Source organism: Rattus norvegicus, chromosome 18, assembly GCF_036323735.1.
Source record: "Rattus norvegicus strain BN/NHsdMcwi chromosome 18, GRCr8, whole genome shotgun sequence".
NCBI classification, from domain to species: domain Eukaryota; kingdom Metazoa; phylum Chordata; class Mammalia; order Rodentia; family Muridae; genus Rattus; species Rattus norvegicus.
The window spans coordinates 2446669-2465400 of NC_086036.1; the positions used below are offsets into that span (position 1 = coordinate 2446669).

The 18732-nt window shown below is 48.6% G+C and overlaps 1 protein-coding gene and 1 long non-coding RNA gene across 5 annotated transcripts in view; one reads left to right on the forward strand and one right to left on the reverse strand.

Moving 5' to 3' along the window:
* Positions 1-1073: 1073 nt before the first annotated feature.
* LOC100909782 (uncharacterized) lies at positions 1074-13509 on the reverse strand. 4 transcript variants are annotated; one of them, XR_010059774.1, is made up of 5 exons: positions 13368-13509; positions 12094-12326; positions 11469-11667; positions 9291-9480; positions 8552-9167 (listed from the first exon to the last, which is right to left on the reverse strand). It is a non-coding gene; the product is annotated as an uncharacterized LOC100909782 (long non-coding RNA). The 4 variants fall into 4 exon arrangements; XR_010059773.1 differs by lacking the exons at positions 8552-9167; positions 9291-9480 and adding an exon at positions 1074-1783; XR_361202.4 differs by lacking the exons at positions 8552-9167; positions 9291-9480; positions 13368-13509 and adding exons at positions 1074-1783; positions 3964-4314 and having other exon boundaries at positions 12094-13224.
* A 731-nt stretch (positions 13510-14240) lies between these two features.
* Gata6 (GATA binding protein 6) overlaps positions 14241-18732 on the forward strand; it is a 31414-nt gene continuing 26922 nt past the window's right edge. The window contains exons 1-2 of the mRNA NM_019185.2: positions 14241-14337; positions 14938-16091. Of these exons, the coding sequence (NP_062058.2) occupies positions 14975-16091 (1117 nt within the window). The 5' untranslated portion in view covers positions 14241-14337; positions 14938-14974. The remainder of the gene's footprint in view (positions 14338-14937; positions 16092-18732) is intronic.

Sequence of the window (18732 nt, forward strand, 5' to 3'; positions counted from 1 at the left end):
CAAGAGACCTCAGCCTGTACCCCTGAACATATGAGTCTGGGAATTCTATTCCTAGAGACACACATGTGGTGGCATCCCTTGGTAATACAATGTTTCTGTGTGAGGGAAGGAAATGGCAAACTTAGGGGCTGGGGAACAACATATGTCTTAATGCGATGTTCCTTCATAAGTGTGTCCTTACTGTGTACCAGGCTCCTGGCCTGGATTCTGAGCAAATCTTGAAGCAGAAGAGACCACCACCTCAGCATTAATGGGCCTGCATTCTAGTATTACATCCTAATGCCACTATTTTGGGCTTCATTTTAATGCCCAACATCTCATTATAATAGTTTTGGCAGACTCAGCCCTGCCTTGGCCCTCACTGTTACATTTGTTTCTGTTGAAAGGTTTTATATTGATGGTAAATTTTCCAGTTAATAGTTTAGAGATTTGGTCTGGAGAGATGGCTCAGTGGTTAAGAGCACCGACTGCTCTTCCTGAGGTCCTGAGTTCAAATCCCAGCAACCACATGGTGGCTCACAACCATCTGTAATAAGATCTGATGCCCCCTTCTGGTGTGTCTGAAGACAGCTACAGTGTACTCATATATAATAAATAAATAAAATATTTTAAAAAAATAGTTTAGAGATTTGATAATTTCTTCTTAGTTAACAGTTATCTTTTGTCTTAAAGGACACAGTTTAGTATAATATTTTTTCTTTTTTCTTTTTTCTTTTGATACATAGTCTCACTATGTTGCCCTGGCAGGCCTGGAATTCACTATATAGACCACACTCATAGAGGTCTGCCTGCTTATGCCTCCAGAGTGCTGGGACTAAAGGTATGTCCCACTGCACTTGGATAAGAAATTTTATAGTAAAACAACCTGCTGATACTTCAAAGTCTCATAACCTCATTTCTTTTATTGGTTGATTTGTTGATTGGTTGATTGATTAGCCTCAGAGATTAGGTTGGCCTCAAACTCAGTATATTGTGGCCAAAGAACACTCTTTTAGCTGACTCCATTGCTTCTATTCCCAAATCCTCCAAGGTCTAAAATCATCATCACCACACCTGCTCAGAGCAACACCAGATAAGGTTTTAAAAATCCTTTTTAATACATCTATTCATTTTGTGTATATGCGCAAACACTCAAATGTATATCCTCAAACATGCACCATAAGGTTTGTATGGAGGTCAGAGGACAGCTTGTGGGAGTCCATCCTTCTGCTGTGGGGTCCCAGTGGTGGAACTCCAGTCTTACCTGTCAAGTAGATTAGATCTGGAATAACACAAACCTCCTGCTCTTTCAAAAGACTCTTCTTGATCTGATCATTTGAAGCAGAAAGATGTATCCTAAAAGTGGGCGGTATTAGCAGGGTGAGGTGGCATAAGCCTTTAATTCCAGTGCTCAGGGAGGCAGAGGTAGGAAGATCTCTAAGTTCAAGGCCAGACTGGCCTGTATAGAGAGTTCCAGGACAGCTGGGGATATACAGAGAAACCCTGTCCAGAAAAAGCAAAGACTACAAATCCACAAAAGTGTCTTTTGGTTGGTTGCAGCCTGGATGATGAGAGGGCAAGCCTATCTCCTGTTCTGCTGCATTCTTGGTTGATATTAGAGCTAGCTTCTCTGGGCTTCCAGTGTGCACTTAAGGACCAGAAGTTCTTCAGGAGTCCTCCATGTCTCTGGTGTCAGGTTGGGACTGTGGAGACATCCAGCATTGTGGACTATTGCCAGGTTCTCAGCTGCTCCAGTATGACATATCCATGGTTGGACTACTCAGACCATATCCTGTAAGACATTCTAATAAATCATATAGAGATTTATTATTATATAATGTTATATACATAATAATTGATAATGTATGTGTTCATCTACATATCTGTCGTCATTCTGTCAGCTCCGTTTCCTTAGACAATAGTGACTAATACATTCAGCTTGGTTAAAGGTGTTATAAACCACCTTTAATTGCTGAACCACCACAACCACCCATTGATTAAGGGTTTTTGGCTTTGTTTGTTATGTAGTCCAGATTGACCTCAAACACTCCTCCTGCCTCCTGCCTCAGCCTCCCAGGTCCTCAGATCACAGGTGTGCATCAACACACTCAGGCCGTTTATGGCATCAAGTGACCCCTGTAGGTTACATTTTCTCCTCTCAAAGGTTTTGTCTCCTGTGTTCTCATCCTGCCTTTAATCAGCTTCCCTCTCTCAAGTCCTGAGCCCTTGATATCTCTTTCCCTTTTTCCTGCCAAGTGGTCCAAACAGTGTACTGGGTATAGAAGACACTCTTACCTCCCCTGAACAAATGAGGAAAATGGCAATCGGTGTTATGGAGGGATTTGCATAAGGGCTCACAGCCTGAGAAAGACAGTGAACTTTCCATGTGTCTCTGGTATTTGAACTCATGACTCAGCAGCTGACTCACATGGGCTTCTGTCTGTTCAGCCTGCTATTTTCACAGAGGTTCTGTACATGCTGAACTCTTGACACTAAGAAGGCCTTTGAAATTTGAAAGCTGAGCAGGGCTGGTGTCACAGGAAGCAGAGTTGGATCTCTGAGTTTGAGACCAGTTTGGTCTATGAAGCGAGTTCTAGGACAGCCAGGGCTACACAGAGAAACCCTGTTTTGAAAAAGCAACAACAGGAAAAGAAAAAAGAAAGAAAGCTGAAGGCTGACAGCTTGCTTTATTTATGGATCTACACTGTGGTTTTGGCTAGACTCTAGCGGGGCACTGCTTTATAAATGATGTAACGTTTATACTGTTTTTGTTGGATAATTACATGCCTTTAATTGTGGTGCCATAAACAGAGTAGTAATCTGACTCAGGATGTGCCAGGAGAAGTCATTTGATATCAGGCTATCCTTCGTTCTTCCATAGAGGCCAGAACTATGATCAGAAAGAAGCAACATTGTAATACACAAATGGTATCTGTTGACCAGAGAGCTAGAACGTGATTTTCTTTCTAAGAGATATCCATCTATTCTTAGTTTATGTGCATTATATAGCTCTATACTATACACCACATGCATGAAGTATCCACAAAGGCCAGAAAAGGATGTCAGGTTCCTGGGATAGGATGAAGGAACATGGTTTTGAGTTACTGTATGGGTGTTAGGAACCAAACTTGGGTCCTCTCTGTAAGACAGCCAGTGCTTTTAACTGACTGCTAAGCCATCTCTCCCATCCTGGTCTTCATTGTTGTCGTATTGAGTTGGGATCTTACTATACAGTCCCAGCTGTCCTAGAACTCACCATGTTGACCAGTCCTACCTCAGACTCTCAGAGATCCTCCTGCCTCTGCCTCCCGAGTGCTGGGATAAAAGTGTTCATCATCACTGACCTGCCTTAGTTTCCCATTTTTTAAAGACAGGGCCTCAAGTAACCTCTAACTGGCTACACATGGCTCAATCTCCTAAGTACTGGAATCTATATGTTATAATGTGTTAGATAATTTATAATACTTTACTGCCACCATCTCTCCCCAGGTAAAAGTGCCCTTTTAACACAGCAGCAGACAACTGTGCTGACTCTAATAGGGTCACCACAATTGTCCCTTAAGATATTATTTAGCTTTCTTTAGGCCATGAGAGCTAGAGAGACAAATTATGCCTTTTTAAGTTTATAGTCCTGTTGGGTAGTAATGATACATGCCTTTAATCCCAGCAGTTGGGAGGCAGAAGCATGCAGATCTCTGTTTCCCATCAGACTCGTCTACAGAGTGAGTTCTAGGACAGCCCGGGACACATAGAGAAATCCTGTCTCCGAAAACCAAACCAAACCAAACCAAACCAAACAAAATGAGAAAGGGTCTAACTAAATAATCCCAGTTGACCTAGCTCTATGTAAAGCAGGCTGACCACAGACTTCTAGTGATCCTCCTGCCTCTGCTTTCTTGAATCATGGGAATTACTGGTATCTGCCATGATTTAGTCATTTTTTTCCTCCTAGGGTTTGATCATTTGTGCCTCTTAAAGACTTACTTTTGCCTGGACTTAGGCTTGGAGGTATAGGCTCTCAGTGAGGACAACTGGTGACTCCTGGCGATCTCTTCCCTGGGTTCTTTGTCTTCTTCACTCTCTTGATGAACAGCTTGTCATATACTCCATGTTTGTGTCAGTGAACTCTTCCTTCAGAGCGCTTGTGTTGCGGAACACATGGGATGATGAATCTTAACTGCTTTGGCCCTGGGCTTCTGACCTTCTTTGCTTAGGGCTTTCATATTAGTAGGCATGATATTCCTCAGAGATTTCAGATTCTGTGAGCTCTTTGGGGCCCCAATCACCAAGGCACAGCACTGTCTGTTAGTCCAGGAATGTCCGTCTCTCCCTTTTCTGTAATTACCAAGGTGAGAACACTCAGGTTGCCAACCATCTACTTGAGTCACTACTACCTTAATTACTTTACATCAGATTTTCTTGTTTGTTTTGTGATGCTAGGCGTTAAAGTAAGGTCCTGGAGCATGCTAAGTGTGTGTTCCACCACTGTGTACTCCCTGTACTAGAAAATTCTGATACCTTTTAGGATAAATGAAGACATGAATTTGGGCAATAAATAAATGATGCTTAGTAACTACTCTGTCCTCACACTGTCCCGGTTGAGAACAGAAGGTTTCCATCCTTGGTTACCACTTGTAGTTTATGTTCTTTGGTTTTGCTCACTTATCTTCATGGGCAGAAAATAAGGTATTTAGAAAGCATCTTCCAACCGGATGTAGATCGCTCCTGAGAGACACAGCCAGAATATGGCAAATACATAGGCGAATGCCAGCAGCAAACCACTGAACTGAGAATAGGACCCCCGTTGAAGGAATCAGAGAAAGGACTGGAAGAGCTTGAAGGGGCTTGAGACCCCATATGAACAACAATGTCAAGCAACCAGAGCTTCCAGGGACTAAGCCACTACCTAAAGACTATACATGGACTGACCCTGGACTCTGACCTCATAGGTAGCAATGAATATCCTAGTAAGAGCACCAGTGGAAGGGGAAGCCCTTGGTCCTGCCAAGACTGAACCCCCAGTGAATGGGATTGTTGGGGGGAGGGCGGTAATGGGAGGAGGATGGGGAGAGGAACACCCATAGAGAAGGGGAGAGGAAGGGGTTAGGGGGATGTTGGCCTGGAAACTGGGAAAGGGAATAACACTCGAAATGTAAATAAGATATACCCAATTTAATAAAGATGGAAAAAAATAAAATAAAAAAAGAAAGAAAGAAAGAAAGAAAGAAAGAAAGAAAGAAAGAAAGAATCTTCCAATCAGAAGACATTTCAGTGGTTTGGAAACCTGAGTCTAAGCTAACTGTTTAGTTTAACATTTAAATTCGTATTGAACCTGACAGGGATTGAAGAGCCAGGCCAGATACGTACATACCTGTCTCTGAGAAGCCTATAGAATGGCATAGGGCAAGTAGGACCCTAGTCATCAGTCCATGATGAGTGTGTGTGTGAAGCAATATTTTTATCATTTTATGGACAGAGCAACTAAGGCACCTTGAGGTTAAGTGTGTCGGCCTTGAGTCCATTGCTATTCAGTAGATTTAGGAGATCCAGTTTTCAGGGCAGCTTAACCAGCTCTGCATGTGCAAGCTCAGGTCTTTCACTTCCCTACCCCCAAATCTCTGATAATCTGTCTCAGGAAAGGAGCTGAGGTTTGCTGGAAGAGCAGAGGGGGCCAGGACATTCCCTGTCCCCTTGGACTAGCTGCTGCTTGTGATCCCTGGAGGCTTCTGTCCACGAGGATTCAATCAGCCTCAGCTGGCTGGCCTGGGCGGAGGCAGGACTGTCAGTCTTGGGAAGCTGCAAGCACTCAGGGTCTTGAACTTTATCAGGTTTGAATGTGTGATTGTGAAAGTAAAGAGCAGAGAAATGACAGCACTCAGTAAATCAAACCGAGAGAAGATCTGGGCTGTCAAAGACCAGAGGAAAGCAGTCTCTGGGCCCACATGGGGCCAGCTGCCTGCGAGAAGGAGAGGGAGACTAGCCCACTATGGCTCTGCCTCTGTGCATCTCTTTCACTGTCTCCTTATCTAGGGAACAGGATTCTTCTTGTTTTTGAATACACATTGGAAGGAGGGGGAAGAGCAGGACCAGAGAGAAAACAAGTGAAGAAATCTAGAGTGTTCTCTGTTCTATAATGTGTTTCAGGTAAAACACTTGCCTAGCTTGCAGGAGGCCCTGGCTTCTAACTCCAGCCTGAAATAAAGAAAAATAAAAGGTGTTGGGGGAGGGAGTGAGGGAGGGAGGGAGAAAACAATGAAAAAAATCAAACTGGGATAAATCTGCAATACTAACTGAAAGGTAAAAATCTTGAGAGAAGTGCAGGATTGGTTACACGTAGACCAATTTAAATTGGTTCTTTTAAGCCCCTAATATTAGCACCAATCTCCTAGGTTGCCCTTCTTAATGGCTGAGTACTAATTCCCTTCTATTTCCACAGTGGAGATGGCAGGCAGGGCTGCTGTGGAGGACTGGGATTTTTTTTTTTTTTTTTTTTTTTTGAGAAGCTTCCAGATTGCTATCTTGGTTCTGCAGAAGATGTTGGAGTCTGCTGCTTGCATTTGCAAAGGGGAGAACAAGGAATGTTTCCTCTTCAAAGGCACCAAAAGCCAGCAAAGGACCTATGTTTGAATCACCCTCTACCCCTTTCCCTACCATAATGCAATAAATAAAGTCCTGGTGCTGGTACACAGAGGGCTCAAGACACCCCCTCCCCAAGTCAAATGGGAGTACTTCCCTGGGAATTCACCTAGTACAGGGGCGATTAGGTCACATGTAAAGTTGAAATTTTGGGCAGTATATGTAAGACTATCAGTAATAATTCACAGACCTTACCATGCACAAGAATTACTACCAAAGCTCTTAGTCTTTGCAATGATCCCATAAGGGAGTCCTTCCCTCCCTCTTCCTTTCTCCCTCTCTTCTTTCTTTTTCCTTCCTTCCTTCTAGCCTTCCTTTAATTTTTAAATTATGCTTATGGTTGTATGTGTACACATGTCCCAGCTCATGAGTGGAGGTCATTGGTTCATCCTGTCAGGAAATATCTTTACCCTTCGAGCCATCTTGCCCACGGTGTAGTCTTGTCTGGTCTGAGAACAGGCAGGGTCAGGACACCTTGCCTTGGCATTTTGAAGCTCTGTTTTACAGAAGAAGGAATGGAGAAGTTGGGCAACTTGCTCTCCTCACACAGAAGATAGATGGAGGTATTAGGAAGTGGCACAGTAGTAGCCCCAAGTTCTAGGCTGTCCCAGTGACTCTTACAAAATTCCCTCAGTGTTTAAACTAGAGGAACTCTCAATTTTCCAAAGCCACTTCATGGCCTAGAAGACAACTGCAATCTATGTGCTCTTTCAGAGGAAGACAAAGTTTCCCTAGGCTCCTTCCAAGAAGCTGCTCTCTCTACAAGAGGTATCAACCTCCTAGACTGACTGTAAACACTTGCAAGCTTGGAGCTGCCCCTCCTTTTTCTTCTCCCTGCAATGCATGCTCCCAGACATGATCTGTTGATGAGTGGCAGGAAGCTGGAGGGCTGCACAGTGGTAGACAAACCCTTTGGTCCTAATTCTCTGCATATTTGCAGCATAGCTGAATAGAGAGGTCATATTTCTGAATAGAAACTTTTTTTGGTTACTATCCTCTCCTGAAATCAAGGACGGTGTCTATCTATAACTTAGCAAATCTCTCAAAAACTCATTTTTCTGTTTTCTTTATTTTTTTTCTTTTCCCCTGCCTGGTCTTTAAAAAAAGGAAAGAAAAGGAAGGATGGAAAAGAAAGAAAGAAAGAAAGAAAGAGCAAGAAAAGGAAAAAAGTGGCAAATGCTATTCAAAAGGAGGAAGGGCTCTGAGGACACAAGTTTAGGACAATGGGGTCCAGATCCCAGGATTCATTGTATCTATGCTCTCAGCTATTCCCACATCTAAGGAGACCTCAGGTCTAGCCCAACCCATGGAGCAGAAAGTACCTTTTCTTTCTAAAGCTTTATTTTCTCCTTCTTCAGAGGCTGGGTTAAAGGGCAAGGCTACACAAGGAGGGTGTTTGGGAAGTAAACTATTTGGAAGGAGTAGGAAAATGGGTGTCTGTAAGTCCACACCCCAGCGTAAGGTGACAGACTTTTGGAAATGAGTCCAGCATTTGCCAGAGTAGACTGAGGGAGCAGCAGAGCTGAGGTCGCCTACCTGGGGACCTCAGACATAATTCTTACCCTCTCAGCCCTTTCCATTCCGAAGCAGCAAAACCTAAGTTATCTGACCATCCCAACTGGCACCCCCTTCCCCCAGGACTTTCAGAGTCCTGAGTCTGGGAAGGGGGGACCCTTGATTTCATCCTTTGAGAGGGAAATGATGGCTTTGGCTGACACACAGCCGTGGGCTTCACATAGCCATGCCAGCTGTAATTAATAATGATTATAAACACTGTGTTTGACCAAACTAGCCTTTGAGAGTCTACACCCTTCTTGGGTTCAGTCCAGGGACACATGTCTATCATATCTGCCAGGGGTTCAGTTCTGCTCATGACTCCCAGGAGATACGGGGTGCTTCTGATCCTAAAATGAACCATGGAAAAGGTAGACTGGTATGACTTGGTTTTGCCTTTATTAGTTATTGTGGGGGTGGGGAGGAAGGTAGGACAAGGCTACAAGCACTTGTAATTTTCAATGCTCTACAGGCCTGAGGCTTGGGGGATCATGAGCTCCAGGCCAGCCTGTCATATATAATAGAAGGCTTTGTCTTAAAGGAAAAAAGGATGGGGGGGGGGTGCAAATTTAAATGGCACTTTGGGTTTGTTTTATTGACCTTGGTTCTTCTGCAAGCCAGGCAGAATGTTTAGGTACCACAGCTTTTGCATCAGGGTTAGGGTTAGTTCCAATGCCCGAACATCCCCAGGCCAGGAGACTCAGAGACAGTGCCTCAGTTGCAGTCACAGGTCGCAATGGACCTTTGAGGTAGTGATCTCAGGGTGTCTGAAGCAAGCAGGCTGCGGAGGGAGGCCGGCGCCGGCATGGAATTTCTTTATCGGGATTCGAGAGCTAAGCCAGCTTCTCGGCTTCTTTAAGGGATCCCAGAGAGACACCTTTCGATCTTTTGTCAGACATCTTGGCCCTTAATAGCTAAATTTATTTGGTTTAAAGCGGTGATGGGAGACGTGGTGAGGGAAGATCTTTCGTCGGTCATTGGGTGGCCCAGATAACAAGCTTTAAGAGAGAGGACAGAAGAAAGTAAAAAGGTTAATGGCTGAGGGTGGGCCGCAGGCGCCCAGCGTGGGGCTTTTAAGGCGACCCTTCCTGGGCCACCCCCTTATCGCCGCTGCGACTTACCGCCGCGTAAGAAGTACATTAAGTCACGTAAACAGCGCGCGGACAGGGATGCCACCTCAGTGACCTTAGCCCACCTCTGCGCTGAGCTGGTGGCTGCCGGCCGGGGTCACCAGAGGCTGCAAGCGCACGGGGCCAGGGTCGGGTCCCGCGTGGGGCTCTATTCCCGCCGCCCGGGACCAGTGCATTAGCCCTGAAGCCCGAGGCCGGGCAAAAAGAGAACCAACACTGAGAATTGGGGCGACCTTCGCTCTTCCGCCATCACCTGATCCTGTCTGGAGCGGCTTTGTTTGTTTATAGGAAAAGAAGAATAAAACGGAGGAAGGGAAGGGAAGAAGTGGGGTAAAAAGAAAGGAAAAAGGACGACGCACCACGAAGGGAGAGAGAAGGTGGAGGGAAAAGGCAAACACAAGTCAAGCGAGTAGCCTGGTAGATGGCTGGCGTTCCGAGTCGGGTAGGACACACTGTCCACACCCTTCTACCGGACATTGGGGAAAATCAGGGAGTCAAGGTGACCCGTATCGTTGGGTGAAAAGAGTCCCTAAGACAGTAAGAAATGTGGTACAATCGACGAGGCTTTATAAATGTGTTATCTTTTTTTTTTTTTTTTGGTGGTGCGTGAGAATCGAACCTACATCCTTGAACATTAAGCAGTTCACCGGTGAGTTATAGCCTTAGCGTAATATTTTAAAATCTAAAGTTCAAACTATGTTTAACACAGACATTGTATGTGTATATATCTACACTCCTCCCCCACTTTTGAACCGACATTGGAGCAGATAGAAGCTTCGTGAAATGACAGGTAATGAGAGCTCGAGTTTGCAAGGCCAAAGTTGTATAGTGACACGCATCCAGGCCCAGGTCTGCGGTGCCCCCAGGAAGCCGCGCGCCATCGAGTCCCCTAACACCCCTTCCGTTTCAGCCTCAGAGCCCCCGCCCCCTGCCCTATTGGCTGCTGTGATGGGCTAGATTTGAAAGGCGAGTGGTGGTGTGGCCCGGACCAAATAAATGAGCGTAGGGGGAAAGGCCGTCCCCTCTTGAGGCATAGGAAGAAGATTCTGTTCAGAGGGTCTGCTTCTTGGGTCTAAATATTTCTGAGCGAAACGATTCCGTTCAAGACTAGCAAAGTCGGGTAGGGGAAGGCAGGAGGGGACAAGAGAAAAAGAGTTGAAAAGAAAGAGAAACAAAACGAAACAAATACACCAAGGAAGAAACTTCTAGAAGCTATCTCGGGCATGATAGGGACCATTGCTATCTTGGGGCTCCCCCTAGTTTGGTGTGCCTCCCTTCCCTCGGCTCCCCGGATTCTGCTGGCTTCCATTTCCCCGGAGCGGCCAGCCTGAGGCCGGTGGGGGAGGGCTTTGCACTATGCCTTTGCTGCTGGGCTGGGGTGTCGCCGCCAGAGTCCATGAGTCGGAAAAAAGCAAACCAGAGTCTGCAGGCAGCCTAGATTTTTGTCTTGGTCAACCGGACAGGTTAAATAGTTTTATTTTTACATTAACTGAGATGAAAAAAAATATTTGTCTAACGTACTCCTCTTTCGGAAAGTCAGCCTTTAAACATTTTAAAAAGGTGAATGTTGTGGCCCTGAAAAGAAAAGCAATGATCTATCGTTTTTTCTTGTGGTTGGCGGCACTACTAAAATGATTGGGAATGTGGAGGATAAAATTATGGGTCCCTTCACGAGCCACTAGAGCCCGAATGTTGACGTATCTATCAATAGGGGTCGAGCCCCTCACCTCACTTCCAGAGGCCAGGGCCACCGGTGTTCTCTAGTCTCTGATGCCTAGCGGCGAGAAGGCAGATTAGTAGGGGCTTGCTATTGTTCCAGGAAATTTACGCAGGATAACCTCCCCCCGAACTTAAAATATATATATATATATATATATATATATATATATATATATATGCCATCAACGAAACTACAGGACAGGAACCAGGCTCGCGCCTGAGCTCGATCTCGCTTAGCCTTGAAGGCCGTTCACAGCCAAGACGCCAATTTAGTTAGCCAAGTCATTTATTATTTTATTAGCAAATACGAACTGTAAAAATTGCTTTTAAGAGCAAACTGGAGACGTTATTTCTTAACAATTGGACTCAAATGAAAAACGACGCCGAAGCTTTAATGGATTGCTTACAAATGAACTTCGCTTAAAAATTTACCGGACTTCATGAACTTACCGGACAACCCCAAAGCAAGCCTCTGGAAGCCATGGTGGGAATTGGGCCGGCCGGTGCCAGTCTCTTGTGGTAGTAACTTTCGATCGAACGCGGGTTAAAATTTAAAGCCTTCGAATCCTGCTCCAGTTGCCAGCCTCTCCATTCCAGAGTTTTCTACTTTCAGCCTTTCAGAAAGGCAGTCACACTGAAGCCACAGTGACTAGGGGAGGCATAAAAAGAACATGGTAAACGGTAAACGTGACGCAGTTAGGCAAGAACGGTTTATAGACCACGGTAGCAGGTTTAAAATTCAGAAGTGTTTGGCCGCGATTTACGATGAAGAATGAAAACGGGAGAATTCTTGCTAACTTCCTGGATTCGGAGGCCCCCTCCCCCTCCTCAGTAAGTCCTTTCCTTTCCCTTCTCCCTCAGCGTACAGGTACAGTTCAAGGAAAGATCCCCCTTCTCAACGAGGTCTCTCGAAATCATGTTTTATGGCGTACCTATGTATTCATGTTTCAATCTGCTTGAACCCCTCTCCTTTCTCCAATTGGAAAAACAATAAAAATAAAAATATCAAACAAAACTAAAACAACAACAAAAGAGAGTTCAAATGTTTTCAGAAAGATCTATAGAAAACACTTACTTTAATTTACGTGGGGTGTGCGTGTAAAAATCCACTCCCATAAGAGTGTTTCTCCTGTTCAATTCCCTTCCCGCAGCCTTCCAGTGTCCAGCTTGTCGGGAGAAATCCTCCTTGTGGGCCCGAAGGAATAAGAAGTACACCACTGCGGCTGCCTGGGACAAGCAGTGCGCCACTCGCTGCTGACAGATCCGCACTGATAACCCCGCCAGTGTTCATTTCCAGTCCTTGGCCCGCTAAGAACGGTATCAGTTTGTACACAGTTGTGATAACCATTTGGAGGGAGCGACTAAGGGGTGTGTGTGAGATTGGGGGTGGAGAAATGGTTATTTCTTTCTGGGTCCAGAGAAGGTACCCCGCTTCTACTCAGCGCTTTATCTTGGATTGACCTGAAGTCCAGAGAAAGCTCAGAGTGAACACGACAACCAAACTAGCGTCCTTGGACACCGCAGTGTTTTTCATTCATGATGGTCCCCAGCACCTCATAGATTCAACCTTTCCGTACACCACAACCAAAAGGTTAGCTGGGGTATGTCGTCTCGAACTCTACAAAACGTCCCAGGAATTTATTCTGTAATTTTAAGAGCGGGGCGAGGTAGGGAGTACAAAGGGACACCTTTCCCAGATCGTAGCCTAGATCCCAAACGACCCTCAGGACCTGAGCGTCCCGAAATAGGGTGGGGAAAGTTTAAGGTCGGTTACAAGCAACTGAGCGCCAGGGGGTGGGGGGGCGTTTAATTTGGAAGGAGGAGCTAGGAGGGCCAGTTGGGCATTTACTCTCAGCCCCCCCCCCCACCGCTGACTTTGGGGGCGCCCTGACCTAGGAGGTGGCGTGCCCTTCCCTTTGCGGCGGCGGTCAGTGCGGGTCTATGAAGATCCAGCTTCTCCCAAGCCAAGTTTTCCTCCCCCTTCTGCCCCGGGTGTGACTCGTGTGTGTGTGTGTGTGTGTGTGTGTGTGTGTGTGTGTGTGTGTGTGTGTGTGTGCGCGCGCGCGCGCGCGCGCTTGTGTGCGTGTGTGTAACTGGGGACCCGAGGATGTGTTCCAGCGCTGGATGAATATGGGTCGCTGGCCAGGTCAGGCATGCTGCTGCCCCTTCCCTAGCTGGGCGCCCCCGGGGCGGACTCGCCCTGACTCTGAGGACAGGGCTAGGAGCTCAGCCCACGCCCGCAGGCTGCCTAGCTCTTATTGTCCGCTAGGGCAGCACTCCCCTCCCCCTGCCCGTCCCCTCCCCACCCGCTTTTTTCTCCTCCCCTGGATCCCTCCTCCTTCTCTTCACCTCCGCACCCAGCAGCTTGTAGAGAGCAGTTCCGACCCACAGCCTGGCACCCTTCGGCGAGCGCTGTTTGTTTAGGGCTCGGTGAGTCCAATCAGGAGCGCAGGCTGCAGTTTTCCGGCAGAGCAGTAAGAGGCGCCTCCTCTCTCCCTTTTATTCACCAGCAGCGACTAGCAGACCCTGGACTCTCGGTCTCCCGCCGGCGCCCTCCGACTCTCTCCGCGTCCCGGAGCACCCTCGGCCGCGGCCGTTCTTCACACACGTCGTTCGCCCGAGGTTCGGCTGCTTCCTTCTTTGTTTACTCCTTCCTCTCCCTTCCAACTCTACGGGCCTCCAGCTCTGTGGCCTTTCCTGGGCTGTGATCGGTTCCGAGGGTGTCCCCTCCTTCGCTCTAGAGGATTGCAGGGACTCCGAGGTTCCTGGGATACTCCGGACCAGCCTCCCCCCTCCGTCCCCCCCTTCCGTGCTTATCTGCCCGCAGCTTATCTCTGAGTTATCACAGCGCCAAGGGGCGGGAGCCTGTAGTCCAGTGGGCAGAGAAACTTCTTTCTTGCTACCTTGCCCGGGTCTGTGTGTTAATTTTAGTGTGGTTATCTCCGATGAGCCTAAGCGATTTGGAAAAGCAGCCCAGTGGAGGCCTGCCTGGCTCCCCACCCCCTCCAAGTCTCCCTGTCATTCTTCCTGCTCTCCCCTTTGGGGTGGCCTCGGCTCTGGGGCGGTCTCACTCCCCTCCCCTCTTGCGTTTCCCCCTCCTTTTCTCTGTGCTCTGCTCCACCCTACTATGTCCAATTCCTGCACGATCTGGCCTTTTCCCCGCTGGGGTTGACCATGGGGGTGGCCCGGGGGGGTGGCCCGGCTGGCCTGAGTGAGCGCGCTGGTGGTTGTGAGGCGGTCTGTGTTTAAGGTGTACCGTTGGCCTGGACGTGGTTGGACGTGAGGTTTTGCCGAGTGGGTTTCCAGCACTGTTTCCTAGGTCCTTACGACTTTCCTGGCATCCCACTTTCTCTGGGCTGGGTAACTTTTTCTGGAGCTCGCGTTGGATCTGGTCAGCAGGTCCGGGAAGCTCCGAGAAAAAGCGGCGGTTTCGTTTTCGGGGACAGGTTGTCTTTTCTAGCTATTTTTACACGCGGAACTCTCTCAGTGAGGCATCCCAAGAAAGGGGCGCCTACAAGGAGGCAGGGTGAGACAGCCTTGACACACATTAAATTCTTTCGTATCATCGGCTCAGAGTTAGCCAATCTGAGACAGAAGGAAAATCCCGGCCGGCTTCGAGGTCACTCTTGGGTTCTGGCGCGCTTTGCAGAGAGGATGGATGCTATGGAGGGGTGGGATAGGAGGGCTCGGGGACACGTGTCCTGGGTGACGGAGAGGCACCCTAGTTGTCCAGAATACCTTGGCTGCTGCACAAATTTCAATTACTGTTTTCTAACCCATCAAACACGGGGCAGAAGTAGGATGTTTAAGGAATGCCCTAAACTAGGAGAGGGTTGGGTGAGGGAGTGAAGCATGTTTGTAGACAGTAAGTAAGTCCACTTTTTCTGTCTTCCCGTCTTGTTCCTCAATCCCACCCTAGGAACCAAAAGTCAGGTTGGAGCAGCGCCGGACAGTGGATGGCCTTGACTGACGGCGGCTGGTGCCTGCCGAAGCGTTTCGGGGCTGCTGCTGCGGACGCCGGCGACTCTGGGCCCTTTCCAGCGCGGGAGCCCTCCTCGCCGCTCTCCCCCATCTCGTCCTCTTCCTCCTCCTGCTCCCGGGGTGGGGATCGTGGTCCCTGCGGCGCCAGCAACTGCAGGACGCCGCAGCTCGACACTGAGGCGGTGGCGGGACCTCCGGGCCGCTCGCTCTTGCTCAGCCCCTACACTTCCCATCCCTTCGCCGCTGCTCACGGAGCCGCGGCGCCCGGGGTCGCTGGCCCCGGGAGCGCCCTGTCGACTTGGGAGGACCTGTTGCTCTTCACTGACCTCGATCAGGCCGCGACCGCCAGCAAGCTGCTGTGGTCCAGCCGGGGCGCCAAGCTGAGTCCCTTCGCGGCCGAGCAGCCGGAGGAAATGTACCAGACGCTCGCCGCTCTGTCCAGCCAGGGGCCCGCCGCTTACGACGGCGCGCCCGGCGGCTTCGTACACTCCGCAGCTGCGGCGGCCGCGGCGGCCGCGGCAGCCAGCTCTCCGGTCTACGTGCCCACCACACGCGTGGGCTCCATGCTGCCCGGCCTGCCTTACCTGCAGGGGGCGGGCAGCGGGCCCAGCAATCACGCGGGCGGCGCGGGCGCCCACCCGGGCTGGCCCCAGGCCTCCGCCGACAGCCCCCCGTATGGCGGGGGTGGTGCAGCGGGCGGCGGCGCGGCCGGACCCGGAGGTGCGGGATCAGCCACAGCCCACGCCTCTGCACGCTTCCCCTACTCGCCCAGCCCGCCCATGGCCAACGGCGCCGCGCGGGACCCCGGGGGCTACGTGGCTGCGGGCGGCGCGGGCGCGGGTAGCGTGAGTGGCGGTGGCGGCAGCCTGGCGGCCATGGGTGGCCGGGAGCACCAGTACAGCTCGCTGTCCGCAGCCAGGCCGCTGAACGGGACGTACCACCACCACCATCATCACCACCCGACCTACTCGCCCTACATGGGCGCTCCTCTGACTCCCGCCTGGCCAGCGGGACCCTTCGAAACGCCGGTGCTCCACAGTTTACAGAGCCGCGCGGGAGCTCCACTCCCGGTGCCACGAGGCCCCAGCGCAGGTAAGGATCAGATCTCGCCGCAGTGTGGGGGCGCGCGCCGGGGACACTGGAGCAGTGTGGAACAGCTATTTACTAGAGGCCCAATGGGGCCAGCAAAGGTTTCTTAGAAAGTCTTAGTGGCAGACTCAAAAGTTAGCAGTGATGCTGTGGGAAATACTCTTGTCCAGGAAAGAGGGTGAACGCACATCTGTGACCTCAGAACCATGGGGAGGGGATGCGCGTGGTGTGGGAGAGGGAGGGTGGGGGCGCTTGGTGAGTAGTTAAGAACCCGGGAATTGAGAAAACGTGCATTTCAGTTTGAGAGATCACCGCTTGTATCCATCCTGGTTTGGGTGAGTGGTGAGTGAGATTCCAGGACTGGGTGCATTTGGAATGCTGGGCACTTGATTAGGTAGACACGTGGACATCTTCAGCTTTGTCTAATTCAGCCTGCTAAGTTAAGCAGCTCGGTCCCTTTTAAATAGGACACTCTAATCTCTGAGACCCAGGCATCTACAAGCACCGGGTGCAAAGGGAACATGGTCATCTGTAACATCTGTGGTGGATAGGCCTTCAGGCTTGGCATCTGCTGTGTGGGATTCAGGGATATGGCTCCTACTTGGCCAGGCCTGGACCTTCAGAATTTAGCTCAGGAAGTTACCCTCATATTCTCTGTGCCAGAGGCTATTGAAGTGTAGAGTGAGAAAACACTTCAGCTTCCTTGGAAAGATCTTATTTTGGAAAGTAGCTCTGTCTGCTCTTAGCAGAGGAAGGTATGGTCAGGGCATGGTTTCTTTCCCCAGCCATCCTGTTTTGAGCCTTGGGTTCATCCATAAGTCTTTCCTTCTCAGGATTTCAGCCATTTGACAACCGATCCTATTAGGAAAAAAGGTAGCTGTCTATTTGAGGGCAGTAGTTAGTCTCAAATGGAGGCACAGTTGTCCAAATTGTCCTTCCCATGAATGAATCCTTGTGCCTCATTCTGAGAGCTCCTCCACTCCTTTGGGACGGCCTTTCCTGGCTCCTGACCTGTTACACTAAATGGGAATGTTGTTCAGTTTGTATTTAGAAAACCCACTGGGTTAAAGTGAAGAACCCGAATTGATCATCTCCTCACTAATAACACAGAGAGATCAAGAGACCTGGTGAAGAAACCAGTTTTCCCAGAGGCTCTGAGGCGTCTCCCTCCCTTCTGCACCTTTACTGTCAGACCCTGTTCTGATAGCTTGGGACTTGATAGACTGTCACCCTTCCTACCACATGAAGTAAAGACCATGTTTGGCTCACAAGGGTAAAGACTTAAGAGACTAAAAATCTCCAAAGGATGAGAAAGGGTGGCTAGACATTGCCAGGACTAGGATTGCTTGAGAAATGCTGTCATATAGGCACCATAGGAGATTCTTTTTTGGCTTTGAACTTAGTCTATATTTTCCTTGATTTCCACCCCTCCCATCCCCTCCCTTTTGGGCATTGCAAAGTCGGAAAAATCTGTAGACTCAAGCAGATTTTTTTTAAAGTGGGTTTGGAGTGACAGGATTTAGGAATATCCAGATTTTGCAGTCTACTAAGAATCAACTAAGGCAGGATTGGCAAGAGTGTAGACCAGCGTTTGATCACACAGCCGGACCTGTTTCTTTACTAGGATTGTTTTTTCTCCCTCATCTCTGCCAGTATCTTCCTGTTTCCCTTGCTGACCTTGAATTTGCAGCCATCTTCATTATATTAAGAATGATTATTATTTAAAACTGCGTTTAGAGGTGACCCTCTAAGTGGTTTGAGCCAACACCAAAGCTAAAACTTGAGTGCTGTGCTTAATCAACCTACACAGTAAGAAGCCTGCCTTCCACCCTTTCCCTGTCTGGTGGGTGGATTTGAAGTTGTTCACACTGAGATGAGCCTGGGTCTGCATAGCCCCTGATCCTTTGGTCTTCCTTAGCCCCCACAGAGCAGAGCTCCGTTTAGGGAGCCACACCTGACTGGAGTCTCTCACTTCCCAGGAGCACCCCGAGGGACCATTTAGAACTGAGGTGTCAACCTCCTGGCACAACCAGATTTTATAATTAAAGTATTTTCCTTTGTCATTTTAGAATTATTGCTGTCTGGCTCTTCTTGCTGGGAGAGAGAAAAGGAACTAAAGAATTTTTATTTAATTAAAAAAAAGCTTCTAGAATTTCAAATTTTGTCTCTGGGACTCCAGAGGACTGTGTTCTACCTGGGGGCATTCACACAGTCTTCTTCGGGAGTCTTTTTATTGTTCCTAGCCTGAAGGAGGCCAGACCAATGGCCAGGGTTTCCAGGGAATGCCCCACTCTGGTAGAGGAGCTCTCTGATAGGTAACATTTTAAAGTCAACAACAAAGGCAAAAGCCTTGTTTAACTTCAGTGTCCTTGAAGTCCTGAGTATTTTACTGATTCCTGTGGTCAATAGTGGCTTTTAGGGCAGAGAAGAATAAATCTTTGTGATGTGTTGTAAGTTCCAGTGTCCCCAGGATAACTTTGAACTCACTTGTGTGGGATGTTAGTTAGTTTCCTTTCAAGGCATAACTCTAGAAATGAAGGGCACTTTATTTTTGGTACGGTAAAAATTAATGATAAAAGCATTTTAATGCTAAAACCATATTTAAATATTTTTTTTACCAGATTACTGTCAACACAAACTCAGA